The sequence below is a fragment of the Lissotriton helveticus genome, chromosome 1_1 (assembly GCF_964261635.1).
Source record: "Lissotriton helveticus chromosome 1_1, aLisHel1.1, whole genome shotgun sequence".
Taxonomy (NCBI): domain Eukaryota; kingdom Metazoa; phylum Chordata; class Amphibia; order Caudata; family Salamandridae; genus Lissotriton; species Lissotriton helveticus.
In genome coordinates, this window is record NC_136057.1 from 1,396,999,712 (window position 1) to 1,397,017,602 (window position 17,891).

Consider the following 17,891-nt stretch of genomic DNA (forward strand, 5'->3'; position numbering starts at 1 on the left):
TGCAGGTCAAACGGCGGCACTGGTCTTATTAGACCTCAGTGCCGCCTTTGACACTGTATCCCACACCATTCTTATCCGCAGGCTTGGTGAGGCTGGTATATCTGGCAAGGCGCTGGATTGGTTCCAATCGTTTCTCTCGGAACGATCATTTCAGGTAGTAGTGCCACCGTTCAGATCTAAACCTCATGCCATCGCTCAAGGAGTTCCACAGGGATCGGCGTTGAGCCCCACTCTCTTCAACCTATACGTCCAACCGTTGGCGGCGGTTGCGAAGAGTTGGGGTCTCACAATGGTATCATACGCCGATGATACCCAGCTGGCAGTGGTTCTCAATGGGGACTCTGACCAATTGGCATCAAATTTTGCGGATGGTTTGAGGGCTGTTGCTGGCTGGCTTACCACCAATTGTTTACAGCTCAACGCCCTCAAAACCGAGGTGATGGTATTAGGGAAACATCCTGATCTGTGGGGTGCCAGCTGGTGGCCTAACGAGCTGGGACCCCCCCCCCTAAACCGGTCTCCGAACTTAAAAACCTTGGCGTGTGGCTGGACTCCAAACTTACCTTCTCGTGTCATACTAAGAAGGTGGCATCTACATGCTTCGGCATCCTTCGTGGTTTGAGGCCTATCCTCAAATTTTTCGATGCCTCCACTCGCCAGTTGGTGATTCAAGCTAGCATTGCATCAAGGCTTGATTATGCGAGTTCACTGCTTCTAGGTGTTAATCAGGCGGAGGTCCTGCGACTCCAACGGGTGCAGAACGCGGCTGCCAGGGCTCTGGTAGGCCTGCCACGGTTCTGTTCTGCCCGCAGCACAATTTCTAAACTACACTGGCTGCCTGTAATTAGACGCATAGAGTTTAAGACTCTGTGTTTCGCGTTTAAAATTCTTAAAACCGACACCCCTCCCATCCTCCAGCATCTCCTGACCCTGTACACGCCTTCACGTAAGCCTCCGCTCTGCAGGTCAAAATTTAGCACTTGTTCCGCGCTTCCAGAGATGCAGACTGGGTGGCCGTTCTTTTACTGTGTTGGCCTCCAAGCTTTGGAACGCGCTTCCTGTGCATATTCGATCTTTAGAAGATCTTTTTGCTTTCAGGAAGGTTATTAAAACGTATCTTTTTCCCCTGTCTTATTAAAAAATGTTCTACCTTGTCTATTCTGTTAGTTATGTTACCTTTTCAGATACAGCGCCGGGACGCCCCTTTGCTGGGGCAGCTGTGCGCTCAAAAAATCAATTAACATAACATAACATAACATAACTGTCTGACTGAGAGAGATAGACTGACAGAGAGAGAGAGATGGACTGAGGGAGAGAGACTGACAGAGGGAGAGAGACAGAGAAAGATGGACTTGGAGAGAGAGACTGACAGAGAGAGAGAGAGAGAGACAGACAGAGATAGAGAGAGAGAGAGAGAAACTGACAGACGAAGAGACTGACTGGCTGAGAGAGAGTCTGACTGACGGAGAGACTGACTGGCTGAGAGAGAGAGAGAGAGAGTCTGACTGACGGAGAGACTGACTGGCTGAGAGAGAGAGAGAGAGACTGATTGACGGAGAGACTGGCTGAGGGAGAGAGACTGACTGGGACAGAGACTGACTGACTGAGAGAGAGAGAGACTGACTTACAGAGAGAGAGTCTGTGATGGAATTGGTGACAAAGTGTGTATGTAGCTATGCAATGCCTCTTTAGATTGCTATTGTCTGCTAAAAAAATGTATTGTCAAAATGTGCTCTTTGTAGTTACATCTGCTTTTGAAATACAGCATTGCACAATGTTCTGAAAACGTTTTTTTCCCTCTAGCCCCGCCCCCCCCACCCCATTGACCCCACCCCTACTGGTGCGGCCCTCGGCCACAAACCACACTGTAATCTTGGCCCCCGACAGAAAGTTTGTGAGTACCCATGCTCTACTCCACTCTCCAGCACTCCACTCTGTGCCATTGTATGACACTGCTGCCCTCTATGAGTCTCTCCTCTGTGCCACTCCATGACACTTTACTCCACTCTAATTCTTGACACACTGTTCCATTCTATGCCTTGCCACTCTATGACAGTCTACTCTGCTGTACACCACTCTACTTTACAACACTCTAATCCACTCTACACAACACCCTCTACACCACTCCACTCTGCTCTACACCACTCCACGACACTCCACTCTACGGCACTCTACTCAACTATGACACTGTGCTCCACTCTAATCCACCCAACTCTACGCCCTTCCACTCTACTCCTCCACGACACTTCACAACACAATGCAGCACCATAACACTTCATTTCTCTCCACGGCACTCAACTCGATTTCACACCACTCCACGCCACTCCGTAAAAGTCCACTCCACTTTATGCCACTCCATGCCACTCTCCTTTACCCTACTAACTTTTAGCCATTCTGAACAGAAACCATTGTTAAAACATACTGATAAAGCCAATAAGTATAGGCTTTGCCAAAGCTTGCTTTGTAAGTTATTCATTTGTCTCTCCTTTGTTTCACAAATGGGAGATATCTGGAAATTCCTCCCCTGACGTCTTCCCCACTCGCATTTTCACTGGCTCCTTGTGCTCTCCTCGTTTGCCCATTCTTCCCTCCTGCCCCAAAACCCAAGCATTGTGCTTCTGCCAGGAACCTTTGCCACAAGAAACACACGTTTGGGTTTCTCCTGACAAGCAGCACTGGATTTTGCTGTGGAAAATTCCAAAATACAAAGATCAACACATCTTTAGGCCTGGCTTGGCAGGGCTACTGTTGGGTACCTTATGTGAACAACAGAAAAATAGCATTAAGAACCACTTAAGAGATGGATGGACTTTGGCTGTACTAACAAGTTGTTCTTCCTTCTGACAGGATTTGATTAAGTAGAAAATGTGTAATTCAAATAATAAATGTTGCTTATATTACATTAATTCTGGATTATGCTCAATACTGTAGGCTTGCGTGGTTCGTTGCAAGCCAAAAATTGAGGCTATAGACCTGATTGGTTCACTGGGATACGTTTTGCCAGGTACCATAGAACTGATTATTGTGAAAAGCATAAATGCACTTTGCCTTTAAGGGAGGATTGTTATTACACTATTTTAAAGCCAGTAGACAACGAATTAATTACTTGGACGATTACAGATTACTATAGAAGGCGAGGGTTTTGGTATTGGTAACCACTACTGACTAACTTTGGGGGTAGAAAAGTACTAGGATAATTCTTGCGAGATGCTCTGAGAAGAGGATATGGATTGTTAGCCAACTATAACGTCGAACATATTTGTAATTTTTATAAATGTGTACCTGATGGTTGCCTTGTAGGAAATCTTATACTGAATACACGATGCTTGAGTTGGTTGGGGTTACAAGCAAATGATAAAGGCTGAAGGTCAAATCTGTTTTATGGGGAAATGTTATGTCAGATGCCATAGGTCTGATCTATTTATTTTGAAAAGTTACAACAACAAAAAAGTAGGCATGACATTTTTTTGTGAAAAAGCATATTTAAAGTCAGTAGGCCTTCAAACTTGGACTGGTATTAGAAACAGTATTAAAGCATCTAGATAGATGTTTTGTAACATCAAAACTCACAAATTACCACTGTGGGTAAGGATTTTGGTGTTCATTGCCCCCTCTGAGAAACCTGAGAGTGGAACATTTGCACTGTAAGAATCCTTTTTAGGACGAGATAAATATTTTTTGCCAACTGTAATTAATGTTATGACGGTAAGCCTGATGGCAGAATTGTGGGAAAAAGTGCTCATTACAAGCCAAAGATTAAAGCTAAAGGCCTGATTAGTGGGATGCCAGAGGTCTGATGTGGTTGTGTTAGTATGAGAAATTATGACAAAGGCGGTACACTTCACTTATTTCTTGTGAAAAGCATAGTTAAAATCAGGAGGACCTTAAAGGTGCAATTTTATTACATTGTGTTAAAACCTGCAGTCAGGTATTTTGTTACTATTTCATGATTTCTTCATATTGAATAAATTCTCAATTCTTTCCAGCCACAGGGTAACACAAATAGAAATTCTTGCCACAATCCATAAATAGGAAATTTCTCAGCCAATGGAAAGCCAAAAGATCTTGCCAACATATGTTTGGTCAAGCTTTTATGCCAACAGACTTCATCAGGGCAAGGATATGTGTACTATTTAGGTGTAACAGAACAATACAGTGAGTAGTCCAAGGGCCATACGCCCAGACTAGTTCAAATTCCTCAGTATGAAAAACTTCCTTCTCTCATCATACTGGAAGGCAAGTGAACATGTCCGAGATCCCGGTAAGTACACCGAGTTCAGACCGAAATATCGGGTAGAGCAGCAATCCACAGCGTGTGTCTCGAAGCGGCGTCTGCAAAATAGCTCCTTAGTCCAATGCACTGGGGGCTTCATTGAACCGTGTGCTGTGCTTCATGGTACCCTCTTGTACCTTGTGCTGACATTGTCTTCATTCTTCCCTCTTGTACCTTGAATGGACTTCGTCCACATCAGCCCCTGTAATCTCCTCTACAATGTGTACTGGGGCTGGGACATTGTGAGCACAAACCACAGGGGAACTGTGGCTTTGTGTGTACCAGATTATCCACTGGTGTTCTGTGGGCACACCCACAGTCTCCCTTGCGTATTTCAGTGCTCTGTGCTCACAATATCCCAACCCCAGTACGCTTCTGTACATTGTGTTCACCGTACCCTAAATGTTCAGCAGCAGCTCTGTGCAATGGGCATACAGAACCAAAAGAGCTCCTTTGCATGCTCCGGTATCATCTGCCCACAACATCATTCGAACCTCCTGCTTGCTCTTGTGTGTTCACAATGTCTACATAACACAGTCCCTGTTGGTCTTTTACAGTGTGGTCACAATGTCTTCATAACCCCCGCTTGCTGCTCTTGTACGGTCTGCTCGCCATGTCTCTATAGCTCCCTCGTTGTGTGCTCTTGTACAGTGTGCTCGCCATGTCTCTATAGCTCCCTCGCTATATGGTGTACAGTGTGCTCGCCATGTCTGCGTAGCTCCCTCACTGCATGCTCTTGTACGATGTGGTCACACTCCCTACAGGACTCTCCAGATGCGAATTACAATGTGCTCACTCTGCCAACAGTACATATGAAGATCTCTTATACACCAAGCTCACACTGCCCAACACTCACCAGTATGCTCTTGTAGAGGTTGCCGTGGTTGTTCTCCATGCTGACTCGGATGATGCAGAGATCTGCGATTTGCTGGTTGTAGACCGGAAGCGATGACACCCTGGCCAAGGGCTGCTTGGGCTGGGTGGGGCTCACTGCAGGGGTGGAGGAATCCTCCAGGGAGCAAACTGAGGTGGGACTGCTCAAGGGCAGATCCAGCATGCTCTGAGGGATTCAAAATGGAGAAAAAGTCAAATGCCATTAAGGAAGAATAGAGTTGAGGAAATGATACAGCTAGATAAATAAGGCAGGGCATTGAATATGAGTTTGTGCACTGCCATGTGGCTAGTCAGTGCACCTTGGCATGTGAACCCTATTGCAAAACAGAAGGACCTGCAGGACAAGGAGGCCTGCTTTATAAGCTTACTTCAGCTATTTGACGTTGGCATTATCCATGTTGTATAGACAGCATTCAAATGACACGGATGTAAATGTCAATAAAACTTTACATAGTTTAAGGGACCTGTATACAGAGTCATGAAAATTCAAAGCCATTGCCAACAGAGCCATGAGGTGACTGAGAGTCATGTAGCTCTAAAATGTGTTCCATTCCCTCGTTGTTTCCCACGCTCCACACCCACAGCATCCCTCTATTTACAGCATCCTCGCAGAGTGCTGCCTTCTTGCTATGCCTCGCCTCACATCACTATGTACCAATGCACCTTCCCTTTTCTGAAAAGCCATTGGCACCTTGCTTCCTTCAAAAGCAGTTCCTTCCTCTCTATCCAGCCGCAGTAAGGCAAATCCACATTAGTGCCGATGCCAGACCCTGCCCTTTCGCACAAGACTTTCCAGGCAGTGACTAGTTAGGAAAATGCTACTTACCAGTATGCATCTGTTCTTGGCATGTAGAGCTGCAGAGTTACACACTGTGCTTAGATGGCCACCTAGTGTTGGGCCCGGATGTTTGCAGTTTGTTTTGTTGTAGAAAAGTCTTTGGAAGTCAAGGGATAGGTGACTCCTCCTTGGGATGATACTGCGCATGAGCATCGGCTCCATCCCCAGATTGTTTTTCGCCATTAGGGAAGGGATGGAGCTGTACAAGAGGTAGTGATGTCCAAGTTATTTGTATCTAATTAAGATAATACTGGACCAGATAAAGGTAGCCAGGGAGGCGGGTGGGCGTGTGTAACTCTGCAGATCTACATGCCAAGAACAGATGCATACTGGTAAGTAGCATTTTCCGTTCGAGGCATATGAGCTGCAGATTACACGCTATGCATAGATTGTATAGCAGTACCCACACCTAGCGGCGACCACCAGTATCTGTTGCAGTTGTTTGAAACAGTGTTTTTAGTACAGCCTGGCCCACAGTGGCTTGTTGTTTAGTTTGCACATCTACACAGTAATGCTTTTTGAATGTGTGCGGTGTAAGCCATGTAGCTGCTTTGCATATATCTTCTAGGGGAATGTTCCCTAAGAATGCCATTGAAGCCCCTATTTTCCTTGTAGAATGGGATTTTTGAGGAATTGTTAATGTACGTTTGGCTTTGTGGTAGCATATTTGTATGCATTTAACAATCCATCTAGCGATCTCTAATTTTGATATGGGGTTGCCTTTATGTGGCGGTGAAAAAGACACAAAAAGTTGTTTTGTTTTACGAAAAGTTTGTCTCCTTTCGATATAGTACAGTAATGCTCTTTTGACGTCCAAGGTGTGTAGAGCTCTTTCTGCGACTGTTTGTGGCTGCGAGAAGAATACGGGCAGCTCAACTGATTGATTTAGATGGAATGGCGAAATGACTTTAGGAAGGAATTTAGGATTAGTACGAAGAACCACTTTGTTATGATACATTTGCAGAAAGGGTTCTTGAATGGTAAATGCTTGTAGTTCACTAACCCTTCTGAGAGAAGTAATAGCTACTAGGAAAGCTACTTTCCAGGTTAGGAATTGCAATTCACATTTATGTAATGGTTCAAAGGGGGGTCCCATTAATCTTGTGAGAACAATGTTTAAGTTCCACACTGGTGCAGGTGGCGTTCTGGGAGGAATTATCCTTTTAAGTCCTTCCATGAAAGCTTTTATAGCTGGTACTCTAAAAAGAGATAGATGTTGTCTATTTTGTAAGTATGCTGCAATGGCAGCGAGGTGTAGTCTGATAGATGTATAGGCTAAGTTACACTTTCGAAGGTGTAATAGATATCCTATGATGTGTTGCATAGAAACGTCTAAAGGGTTTATTTAGTTGTTTTGGCAGTATATGACAAACCATTTCAACTTAGCAGCATAACATGCTCTAGTAGTGGGACGTCTAGCTTCTTTGATAACGTTCATGCATTCTGGAGGAGGGTTGAGGTAACCAAACTCTATGACCTCAGGAGCCAGATCGCTAGGTTGAGCTGAGCTGGGTCCGGGTGTCTGATCTCTCCATGGTTCTGTGTTAATAGGCGTGGAGATAGGTTTCGTTTTTGGTGTGGTACTACAGACATCTGCAACAGCCTGGTGTACCACGTTGTCTGGCCCAAGTTGGAGCGACTAGAATGAGCGTCAGGGAATGTTGTTGTAGTTTGCGTACCACTAACGGAAGTAGTGGGAGAGGAGGAAATGCGTACGCAAATAGTTTTGACCAGTTCATCCATATCGCATTGCCTTTGGACAATGGGTGTGGGTATCTGGAGGAAAAGTTTGGGCATTTTGTGTTTTCGTGGGTGGCGAAGAGGTCTATCTGAGGTTGTCCCCACATTTGAAAGAACGGATGAAGAACTTGCGGATGAAGTTCCCATTTGTGGATCTGCTGTGTTTGTTGACTTAGCAGATCTGCCATAGTGTTTTGTACTCCTGGGACGTGTTAGATTAAGAGGAAGATCTTTAGTGGTATAGCCCATCTCCATATCTGCTGTGCTAACTGAGAGAGCTGCAGTGTGTTCCCCCTTGTTTGTTTATGTAGTACATAGCTGTCATATTATCTGTGCGGACTAAGACAGCTTTGCCTGAAACTTGCATTTGGAATGCTTTTAGGGTTAGAAATACAGCTAGTAACTCCAAGTGGTTGATGCGGAGTAACCATTGTTGCAGTGTCCACCTGCCTTGCATCGTGTGATGCAGTAAGTGAGCTCCCCAGCCGGAGAGCGATGCATCCGCTGTCATGACTATTTGAGGAACTGGCTCTAGAAACAGTCGCCCTTTGGAAAGGTTTTTGGCGTTCCACCATTGCAGAGAACGATGAGTCTGACTGTCTACCAACACTAGGTCTGTTAGTTGACCTTGAGCCTGGTTCCATTGGCATGCTAGGCACTCCTGAAGTGGACGCATTTGCAGTCTTGCGTGAGGTACTACATATATGCAAGATGCCATCATTCCTATGAGCTGCATGAACACTCGAGCTGGTAGCTAGTGTTGCAGTTTGAATTTTGTTAGGAGAGTTTGTACACTTGTTATCCTGGCTGGAGAGGGATAAGCTAGTGATAGTTGGGTGTTTATTGTAGCGCCGAGATGCTGTATGTGCGAGGGTTGCAGATGCGATTCGGTGTGATTTACTGTGAATCCCAAGTCGTGAAGCAGTTGAATAGTAGCATGAGTGTGTTGTACACACTGGCTGTATGAGCTGGCTTTTATGAGCCAGACGCCTAGATATGGGAAGACATGAATATGTTGTCTTCTTAAGTGTGCTGCTACTACTGCTAGGCATTTTGTAAACACCCTTGGCGCTGTTGTGACTCCGAATGGGAGCACTTTGAACTGGTAGTGCTGCCCGTCTAGCACAAATCTGAGATATTTTTTGTGCGCTGTGTGGATGGGAATATGGAAGTAGGCGTCCTTGAGATCTAGAGTGACAAGGAAGTCGTTTTGTAACAGGAGTGGAAGGACTTGTTGGAGTGTGACCATATGAAAATGATCCGACTGTATGTAAATGTTTAGAGGTCTGAGGTCTAGGATAGGTCTTAGAGATCCGTCCTTCTTTGGGATTAGAAAATATGGGGAGTATACTCCTTTGTTTTTCTGATGCTCTGGAACTATTTCTATTGCATTGTTCTGCAGGAGGGATATTACCTCCTGTGTGAGCAGTGTGACATTGGATGCTGCTTGGGTGGTATGTTTGGGGGGGTGGATGTTAGTTCTAGACAGTAACCTGATTGAATTATTTGGAGCACCCACCTGTCTGATGTGATGTTTTCCCAGGCTGGCAGGTATTGTTGAAGTCTTCCCCTAACAGGAGTGGAATGGGACGGGGAAGGGGAAGGGAGTCATTGGGCAGGGGTAGAGGCAGAGCGGGAGTTGTTATTTTTACCTCTGCCTTTGTTATTGTTACCCCTGTACCCACCCCTTTGGTAGCCCTTGCTGTAAGTGGACTGTGTAGGGGCTTTGTATGAGGTAGGAGGTGTGTCTGAAGAGTATCCCCTGGTGGCACCTCGATAGGATGAGCGTTGAAATGAACGTCTGGGAGCCTGCGACTGCAGGGCTCCCATAGATTTGGCGATATCTGTATCCTTTTTCATTTTTTCAAGTGATACATCTACGTTAGGTCCGCATAGGTGTTGCTCATCAAGGGGTTGATTAAGAATGGCACTTTGTACTTCAGGCTTGAACCCTGATATGTGTAGCCAGGCGAGTCTACGTAATAAAATGCTGGTGTTAACTGCCCTAGAGGCAGTATCTGCTGCATCAAGTGCACACCGAATAGAGGTGTTTGTAATATTTTTCCCCTCTCGGATGAGCTCATTTGCTCTATCCTTGAATTTATCTGGGAGGTGCCTTATTAGTGATTCTAATTCGTCCTAATGTGCCCTGTCGTATCCGGCTAATAATGCCTGTGTATTGGCAATACGCCACATGTTTGCTGCTTGAGACGCCATTCTTTTCCCCGATGCGTCAAGTAGCTTAGACTCTTGGTCTGGTGGTGGAGCTTCCCCTGATGTTTGTGAGTTTGCTCTCTTGCGTGCATTGGAAACTACAAGTGAGTCTAGCAGTACTGGACCTTTAATATATGCTGGGTCTGAGGGGGCAGCTTTATATTTTTTCTCTATACGAGACTTAATGACCCGAGTTCTGACTGGGTCCTTGAAGACTTCAGGAGCATGCTTAATCACTCCTTTGAGCATTGGTAAAATGGATGAGGACCTTTGCGCATTATCAAAGGTATCCATTAGGAAGTCTTTATCTATAAGGTCTGTGTGCATGTCTACCCCATGGTATTGCTCAACTCTGTGAATTGATTGAAACCCATAGTGTCTTCTGGTGGGGAAGGCCTTGAGGGGTATATGTCATCCTGAGGGACATTTGGGACATCTGGGGTGGTATAATCATCCCACGGGTCAAGTGATCCTGTAGGGGTAGCTGGATCAGGTATGTTACCCCCCATATCATCAGAGCTATCATCCCTGTTGTCATCGTCTGGATTAATAGAAGATGCTGGGGAATGTTGTGGTATGGGAGGATGTGGTGATGGTACAGGTGAAAGGGAAGGGGAAGGCAGTCTTAAGGGAGACGTAGCCATGTCCTTCTTCTTTGAATGCGGAGCTGGAGCTGGTGTGTCCAGTGGTCGCTTTTTTGAAGCCAAAATTAGCTGTCCAGTAATTGGATCTTTAGCTAGAGTCTTTTGAGCAGGGTCAGGATAAAGTAAGTCCTCTGCAGGAGGCTGATCTTTTGGTGCAGAGGAAGGTTTCGGCACCGAAGTGGTTTGCTTTGGATTTTGGCAATGTCTTTAACCGAAGAAGCAGGAGTCTTTTTCGGCTCCGAAGCTTTTTTCGGTTCCGATGATTTTTTCGGCTCTGGTATACTTTTTGGATCCAAAGGTTTTTTCGGTTCCGGTGTTTTTTTCGAATCCGAAGTGGGTTTGCTTGGTTCCGACCTGGGTTTCGGTGCCAAAGGGGTGGTAGTCTGTTTCGGCACCGATGGTTTGGATGTTGGCGTAGCCAGTGAAGTTGTCTTTTTCGGTGCTGGTAAATGTGCGCCGGCACCGTGCGAAGGCCGACTCGAGGCCGAGTCGCCTGAAGGCTTAGTTAGCTTCTTAGCCGGGTCCGAAGGTGGGGCAGTAGAAGCAGTGTATCGGTGTGCACCCGAGGGCGAGGATGTGACCGGGGCCTTCTTTGGGTGTGTCGAGGAAGGGTCGGGGTCGACAGTCTTACTTACGACCCGCTGCGCTGAAGTGATGTCCTCGACTTTGGAGTCTTCTGCCTCGGAATTGCTGTCGACGTCGTGTTGTTCTGGAACGTTGACACCTTCCTCAGAGATGTCGTCCGGAATCAAAGCTGAAGATCGAGCCATTGTTCTCCTCGCACTTCGGTCCCGGATAGTCTTTTTGGAGCGGAAAGAGGCATAAGCAGAACAGTCTTTGGCCTCGTGCTCTGGGGAGAGGCAAAGGTTACACACTTCATCAAGGTCGGTGTGGGGAAACTTCGACCCACATTGAGGACACTTTTTAAATGGCGTCCTTTCCATGAGCTCGAGTCGAGACCTAGTTGGGCCCGAAGGTCGTCGACGACAACCGGAATCGAAGTTTTCGGTGTTGAAGAGTAGCGTCGACTGGAAAGCGTTCAAAACTTAATTTCTGTAAGTCGGTGAGGATTGCGCGCCGAAGGAAATCAGTTCCAACACGGAGCGCTGGAAACACATCCGAGCCCGGTGGCGGAAAAAAACAATCTGGGGATGGAGCCGATGCCCATGCGCAATATCATCCAAAGGAGGAGTCACTGGGACTTCCAAAGACTTTTCTACAACAAACCAAACTGCAAACATCCGGGCCCAACACTAGGTGGCCATCTATGCATAGTGTGCAGGCTGGCAACTGGAGCCAAATTTCGGGGGGGGGGGGGGGTGAAAAATATTTCGGGGGGGGGCTAATTCTTCCAAACATAGACAGAGTGGCTGTAAGAAGGGGCGAACACACAACAAAAGCCTCCTTTACACGTAAATGGTCTTTTAAAGACCTGTTAAGTACTCGGGTGCGGCTGCAATTAAATGCTCGCCAGCCCGCGAAGCTGTCTCCGGCCGGGCTGACACACACGACGGGGGGGGGGGGGGGGGGGGCTGAAGCCCCGTGAGCCCAATGGGTGTTGCGCGCCTGATAGTGTGCAATCTGCAGCTCATATGCCTAGAACATACTATTATAGTGTTTTCCTCTCACTGGGAAGAAAAAATAGAAGGATACGGTCTCAATAATGAGCGGCCTGAAATAATCCCTTAAAATCCATGCCCCGCAATTACTGTTACTCGGGGCTCAGGTTATTTTGGGTATGGTGAAATATAGGAGTTACAAGTTTTTGGCGAATAACATGTAGGTATCGGTGTTTCAGCACTGATTAGCACGTTTTTCCCTGGTGTTCTAAATGGAGATTTTTGGCTACTTTTAGCAATCGAAATCTCTGTGTGAAACAGCACAAGTTATAATCCACATGGACCCTGTAACTACTGCTAATAGGCAGATGGGATTTTATGTGCCACTCAGAATCAAGGCTTCTGTGTCATGCAAAGGACAGCCTCCAAATCCCACCGGTCTCTCGTCGCCATCCTCCTGGTCCTGTCACAGTGCTGCTCGACCCCTTATAATCAGTGTCAGAGCCACATTACTTTCTTGCTCTTCACAAACCTGGCATTCCTCCTTCCTTTCTCCATATTGTCCTACCAGATTTCCCTCCCCACAGAAAGCTGGTAGTCCTGACCACCCTTTAACCCTCGTTTTTTCTGCCACCCTTCTTGCATCCCTATTTATTCCTGATCCAGCCCATCTTTCTTCAACACTTTAGAACTCAACCTGATCCCTACCCTCTCGACCCCTTGACAGCCCTGTACTACCACAATTCCACTGGTTTTACTGAAACCCCCTCTCCTTTCCTTCCGACTCCTGTAGTCCTGGCCCACCTATCTCCCACAGTGACAATCAAGATACATTGTCACCTGCTATTGAAACCTTATCAGTCCTGGTCAGTCAGTGGACATCAGTCATAGCAGCACAAGCGAGAAAGCTCTAGGGGAAGCTCTGTGAAATGGAGAAACTGCCAACTGGTGGACTTGTCAAGCAATGGATGTAAAATGCATGGACCTGCATCCCCAATGGAATATGGAACCTGTCCAGCTTGGTTTATTTAAACTGTAACAAGTCAACATCCTGGAATACCAGTGTATCATTTTAAGGCAGCTGTCCTACCTTTATGTCCACACCACTGCGACCATAGAGGGCCGTGCCGCACAGAGTACATGCTGTCTGCCCCTTGCTGAAGACCGACGCAGTCTCAGCATACTTCCACAAACATGATGCGGGGCCAAGTAGTCGAGAGCAGACGGTAGCTCACACTATGAGGAACGATGCAGCAGCCCAAACCTATCACCCCAACGTAGGCAAATGATGTGTATCTTAGAGCATGTGATATCTCCCACTACTGATAGTTTTCACCTTTGTGAAACCAGTGTAGTCCCGACCTCAATCCCTCAGCCATATCCACCATAGGAAGCCGTGTAGCAGAACACATGATGACCCCTACACGAGTAACGTACATAACTCATATTCTCCTATACACACCTGTAGCTTATACGGTCATGTAATGGAGAGTAAATGATGACTCTAACCCTGAGGAAGAGAGAGACATCCTCAACCTCTCTCCCACAATATCTTTACACGAAGCTGATATGTAGCGAAGTATAGGCAGTGCTTAATTTGTAAAATAATGCGTGCCGGTGCACAAATCTCTGCTCAGAAATCAACAGGGGGCGCAATTAAATGTCAGTGCACTCAATATTATGGCTGCCCAGTCTTGAATCCAACTCATGCCTCTTAAATCTACAACCGGACATGCCCGCCCCTTTATTTCACTTTTGCAGGCTTAAGCTTTCCCCCTGTATGACGGTTTTTCCATCTTCTCTTCCTCCGTCTTTCCACTTAGTTTGTTTCTCCTTCTCTTGCTCTCGATAAATGTCTGATGCAGAAAAATAAGTGCTGGTGGCTCCCACCTGCTCAAATTAAACACTGAGTATGGGTGATGGCTTCCACTTTGAGAAAGACAGAGTTACTCCCATCCTTCCCACATACTCACATAGTAGACCAACTTGCAAGAGAAAACATGTGATAGTGCCCACCTTGGGGAAGGCTGAGGCCCCGTCGAGGACACACGACATGGGGCTTAGAAGGCCATCTTCCATGTCACAGCTGCTGCTGGAGCCTGAAGGAGAGATGCCACCACGATCCCCATTCTGGCGTGGTCCAAACACCTCTGACCCTAGTAGAAGGCTGCAAAACAAAACATTGTTAATAGATGCCAAATCACTACAAGTGGAGAAGATAAAGGGGCTGTGCAATGTCTACTCCACTCCCCTGCACTTGTGCTCTGAGACATCAAAATAAAGGCCTTACACATTTCTAAAAACTCAAAATGGGGAAATGGGCATGTGCACATGCTTACGTATAAACAGACTGACATTTCCATTATCACATTAACACGGAAACACACGGTCTAAGCCTATCACGTGTTCACACTGCCATTTGAATACTGTCTCATACATACAAATGGAGGCATTCCCACACTTCCATAGATACTCACGAGCTGAAACGTTTGGTTAACCGCCTTCGTATCCTAGGTGAGTTGGGGCAGGAGTCTGCAGGTGGTTCGATGGTCCGGGAAACCCTGTAACTGTAAATACAGAAAAGTAACTTTATCAGGGGAAGATTATATGGCATGTTTAGGAAAGAAATTCTTCCAATAAAGTCTCTGCATCTGATAGAATGAATGTTATGGGTAATATATAAAAATGGGTGTTCTACAGGACATATGCAGCATTCCTCTGAGCAATCAAGTGACACAGAAATATCTTTGTGGAATTGTTGTAATGGCTCATATCTTCCAATCAGTGGAAGACAAATGACACACCTGTCTATCCACAGCTTATGATGTATCCATATACCTTATGTGAACTAATGAGCTTCTTGAACAATTTTTGGTGTCAAGGTGAAATGAACTGGAGTCACAAGTTCAATTTGAAACTATGGAAAGAACAGACTGCAAACAATCAATTGAACTGAATCGCATTCGCCTTGGAAAAAAGTGAAACTTCGGTCCATTTCTGTAAATGTTTACTGTGTCTTTCAAACACATTACATTATTTCAACATACAATGTCAACACTTTTGGTGACACTCCAACTGCTTATACCAGCAGTAATTGTTTAGCTTTTTTCGGTTACTATTACGGATCAGCCCACCGAACTAGAGAAGTCTGTAAAGTTAAGTCTACAGGAGATAGCAAGCTTCAAAACCAGTTTTACATGTAAGTAACTTCTTGTTGCTTTCCTTGTCACAGATTATAGGCGGGAATAACATGCCTTTAAAAATTTGAATACTATACAATTTACTAATGTGATCCCTTTTAAAGAACACCATTAACAAGGACTCCTTTAGAGCGCTTTTTAGGTCACGCCTGGGCAGCGCATGTGCTGCTCTGCAGCATGCTGTATTGGAGTATGGACTAGAAACCCCGCCCACTCTCTGCCCATATTTGTCATTGGCTTGTGTCATTGCCCTTCATAAATGCGGGCTTCTGATTCGTCAATAGGCTTGTTAGTCCCTCATTAGTACTGCCTTGTCTTAATTTCTAACCTCTCATGAGGACTGGCACTGTTACTTTGGTAGTTACACGGTACGTCTTTTTAGGTTTCGCCCTGGTGTTGCAACTGCATAGCAGTTGCTCCGCCCAGGGCAAAATCTAATGTAATCTCAATAGTGGGGACTTGAAACCGCCCCTTCTTCCATTGGCTAGCTCCATAAATGGAGGCTAGCCATTGGAAGACACGGTTGTCCATCACTCTTTCCCGGTCAGAACGCGAATCGTGTGCGTTTCTGACTCTTTTTTTAAGTCCCACCCCTTGTTGCCGTGTGTCCCGGGCCGCGCTGTGATTGGCTGCCGGCCCGGGACACCCCCGTGACGTCATTTCCCGGGCCGCGCTGTGATTGGCAGCCGGCCCGGGACACCCCCGTGACGTCATTCCCCGGCCGCGCCGTGATTGGCTGCCCGCTCGGGACCTGACTTGTTTCATTCTCAAGTCAGATACTTTTGTTTTTGGTTATCGGATAACGTCTTTATATTGTCAATACACTCCACGGTCTTCGTGCATTGATTTATATTATGCTGACTAAAGTACTGCTATGATCGCCAAATGGGCCCTTCTCTGACTCAGATTCACCCTGAGAGTGTTCACGCCACTTGTCTTTTGTTGTGAGGACGGAAGCCTCTTTCCTCCCAGACTTTTCTTTAAAGACAACATACTACCGAAAAACATACTACATCTAGTATGCCGCCTGTCGCAGGCACCACTGCTCCACCTGCCCTTTCATAGGTTTTTCAAAAACGTGTAATTTGTATTCAGCTGAGAATAGGTCTGTGTGCTCTGCGCCTGCTGCCTGGGAGGTCAGGCAGCAGGTCACAGGTAGTAAGGAATCCCGAAGGGGCCCATTCAGAATGTCCCCTTCCAAGATCGATAAAACTCAGAACTTTTGACGTGGGTTAATACTCCGAACCCTGTGCCCTGAAGCTATCTTTTGGCGCTGTATTTAACCGTCTGCTTTGCGCTTTTCAATAACCACGAAGCTGACCGCGCTGTACAGCCCCGCAAGGTGTGGAAAGGATTGATTGGAGATGTCAGAACAAAGCAGGGACTGCTCCTCCTGCGCACAACGGAAATGCGTTTCTAATGGAAAGAGAGACGCTAGACCGGAAAAACTCCGCTCAAATGGCGCAGACTGCGCTGCCCCGAGCGGCCCCATTTACCATGCAAGTCAAAAATGCTGCGCGCCTGTGAAGTGCACAGGGCACACGCTAACCAACCCATATCCCGGACTGTAGCTACGCCCTCTATGCACACCTCATCAATCAATGATAATGTACTTAGTTGGATATGGTTGTTGAAAAGATTATGCTGAACAGTGCAGTAAAGTGTTCTTTAGAATGTGGCCTTCAGTAAATTGAATGGAAACGAGTGACGAATCTCTGTGGGTAAGTGCGCATTATTTTGTGCCAACGTTTTTTGTCTTCAAATAGCCGTTTTAAAAATGCGCTCATCTGCAAGATTGGAAATTTTAAAAAGCTGCTCGATGTAATGTTTATCTATTTGTCGACAACTGCTTTTATTGGTGGACTTTGGAATGTCGCTTGAATTATGTAATATCAATCAAATATCCAAGAAACAAATCAAGGGTTTAAAGTGAAAGTAACCGCAAGTAAAACATTGCTCCTAGAATCCTGAATGTCTAATCTATGAGCATCGAGGTCTCGGTTTGCATAGATCGGGTTATAGCCATGTGTGTTCTATCACTTGGTTTAACATAGAATGAATATTCTAATGCTGCGCATTCGGAAATGGACTGACAGAGATGTCTGTTTTTGCAAAGTAAAGGATGTGCCGCATTTGCCACATAATCCAACATCTGCTGCATGCTTTGCAGATTTTAACAAAAAAGAATGTGTCACTCTTGCGCTCTCCCCGTTTTCAGACCCAGGGTTGGCCCAGTGCCATGCGTGCAGTGTCGTTCCAGCCCCCTAGGGTTGACCCAGTGCCAGTGCTGTGGTGGTCCTTCCTGTAGCCCCCAGAGTCTCAGAGATGACCCTTTGTATGAGTGGATGTCCCTCATTCAGCCCAAAGGATATGCCCAATACCAGTTTTTCAAGGTCCCTCTCTTCAGCTGCTTTAGGGAACCAACACATAAATAAAAAGTTTGTCATTTACAATGCCAATAGCTCAAACTTTTGCAAAGGCGAAACCGTTGCATTGTAAATGCTTGTTTTTAGTCTGTAAGCACTATTT

At 46.1% G+C, this 17,891-nt stretch overlaps 1 protein-coding gene across 5 annotated transcripts in view; it reads right to left on the reverse strand.

Annotated features, from left to right (window-relative positions):
• The window catches only part of RGL3 (ral guanine nucleotide dissociation stimulator like 3), a 357,925-nt gene that overhangs the window by 22,365 nt on the left and 317,669 nt on the right, over nucleotides 1-17,891 (reverse strand). For all 5 annotated transcript variants that reach the window (XM_078684184.1, XM_078684186.1, XM_078684183.1 and 2 more), the window contains exons 14-16: nucleotides 14,640-14,729; nucleotides 14,179-14,329; nucleotides 5,130-5,333 (exon numbers count right to left, since the gene is read on the reverse strand). In XM_078684184.1, the coding sequence (XP_078540310.1) occupies nucleotides 5,130-5,333; nucleotides 14,179-14,329; nucleotides 14,640-14,729 (445 nt within the window). The remainder of the gene's footprint in view (nucleotides 1-5,129; nucleotides 5,334-14,178; nucleotides 14,330-14,639; nucleotides 14,730-17,891) is intronic.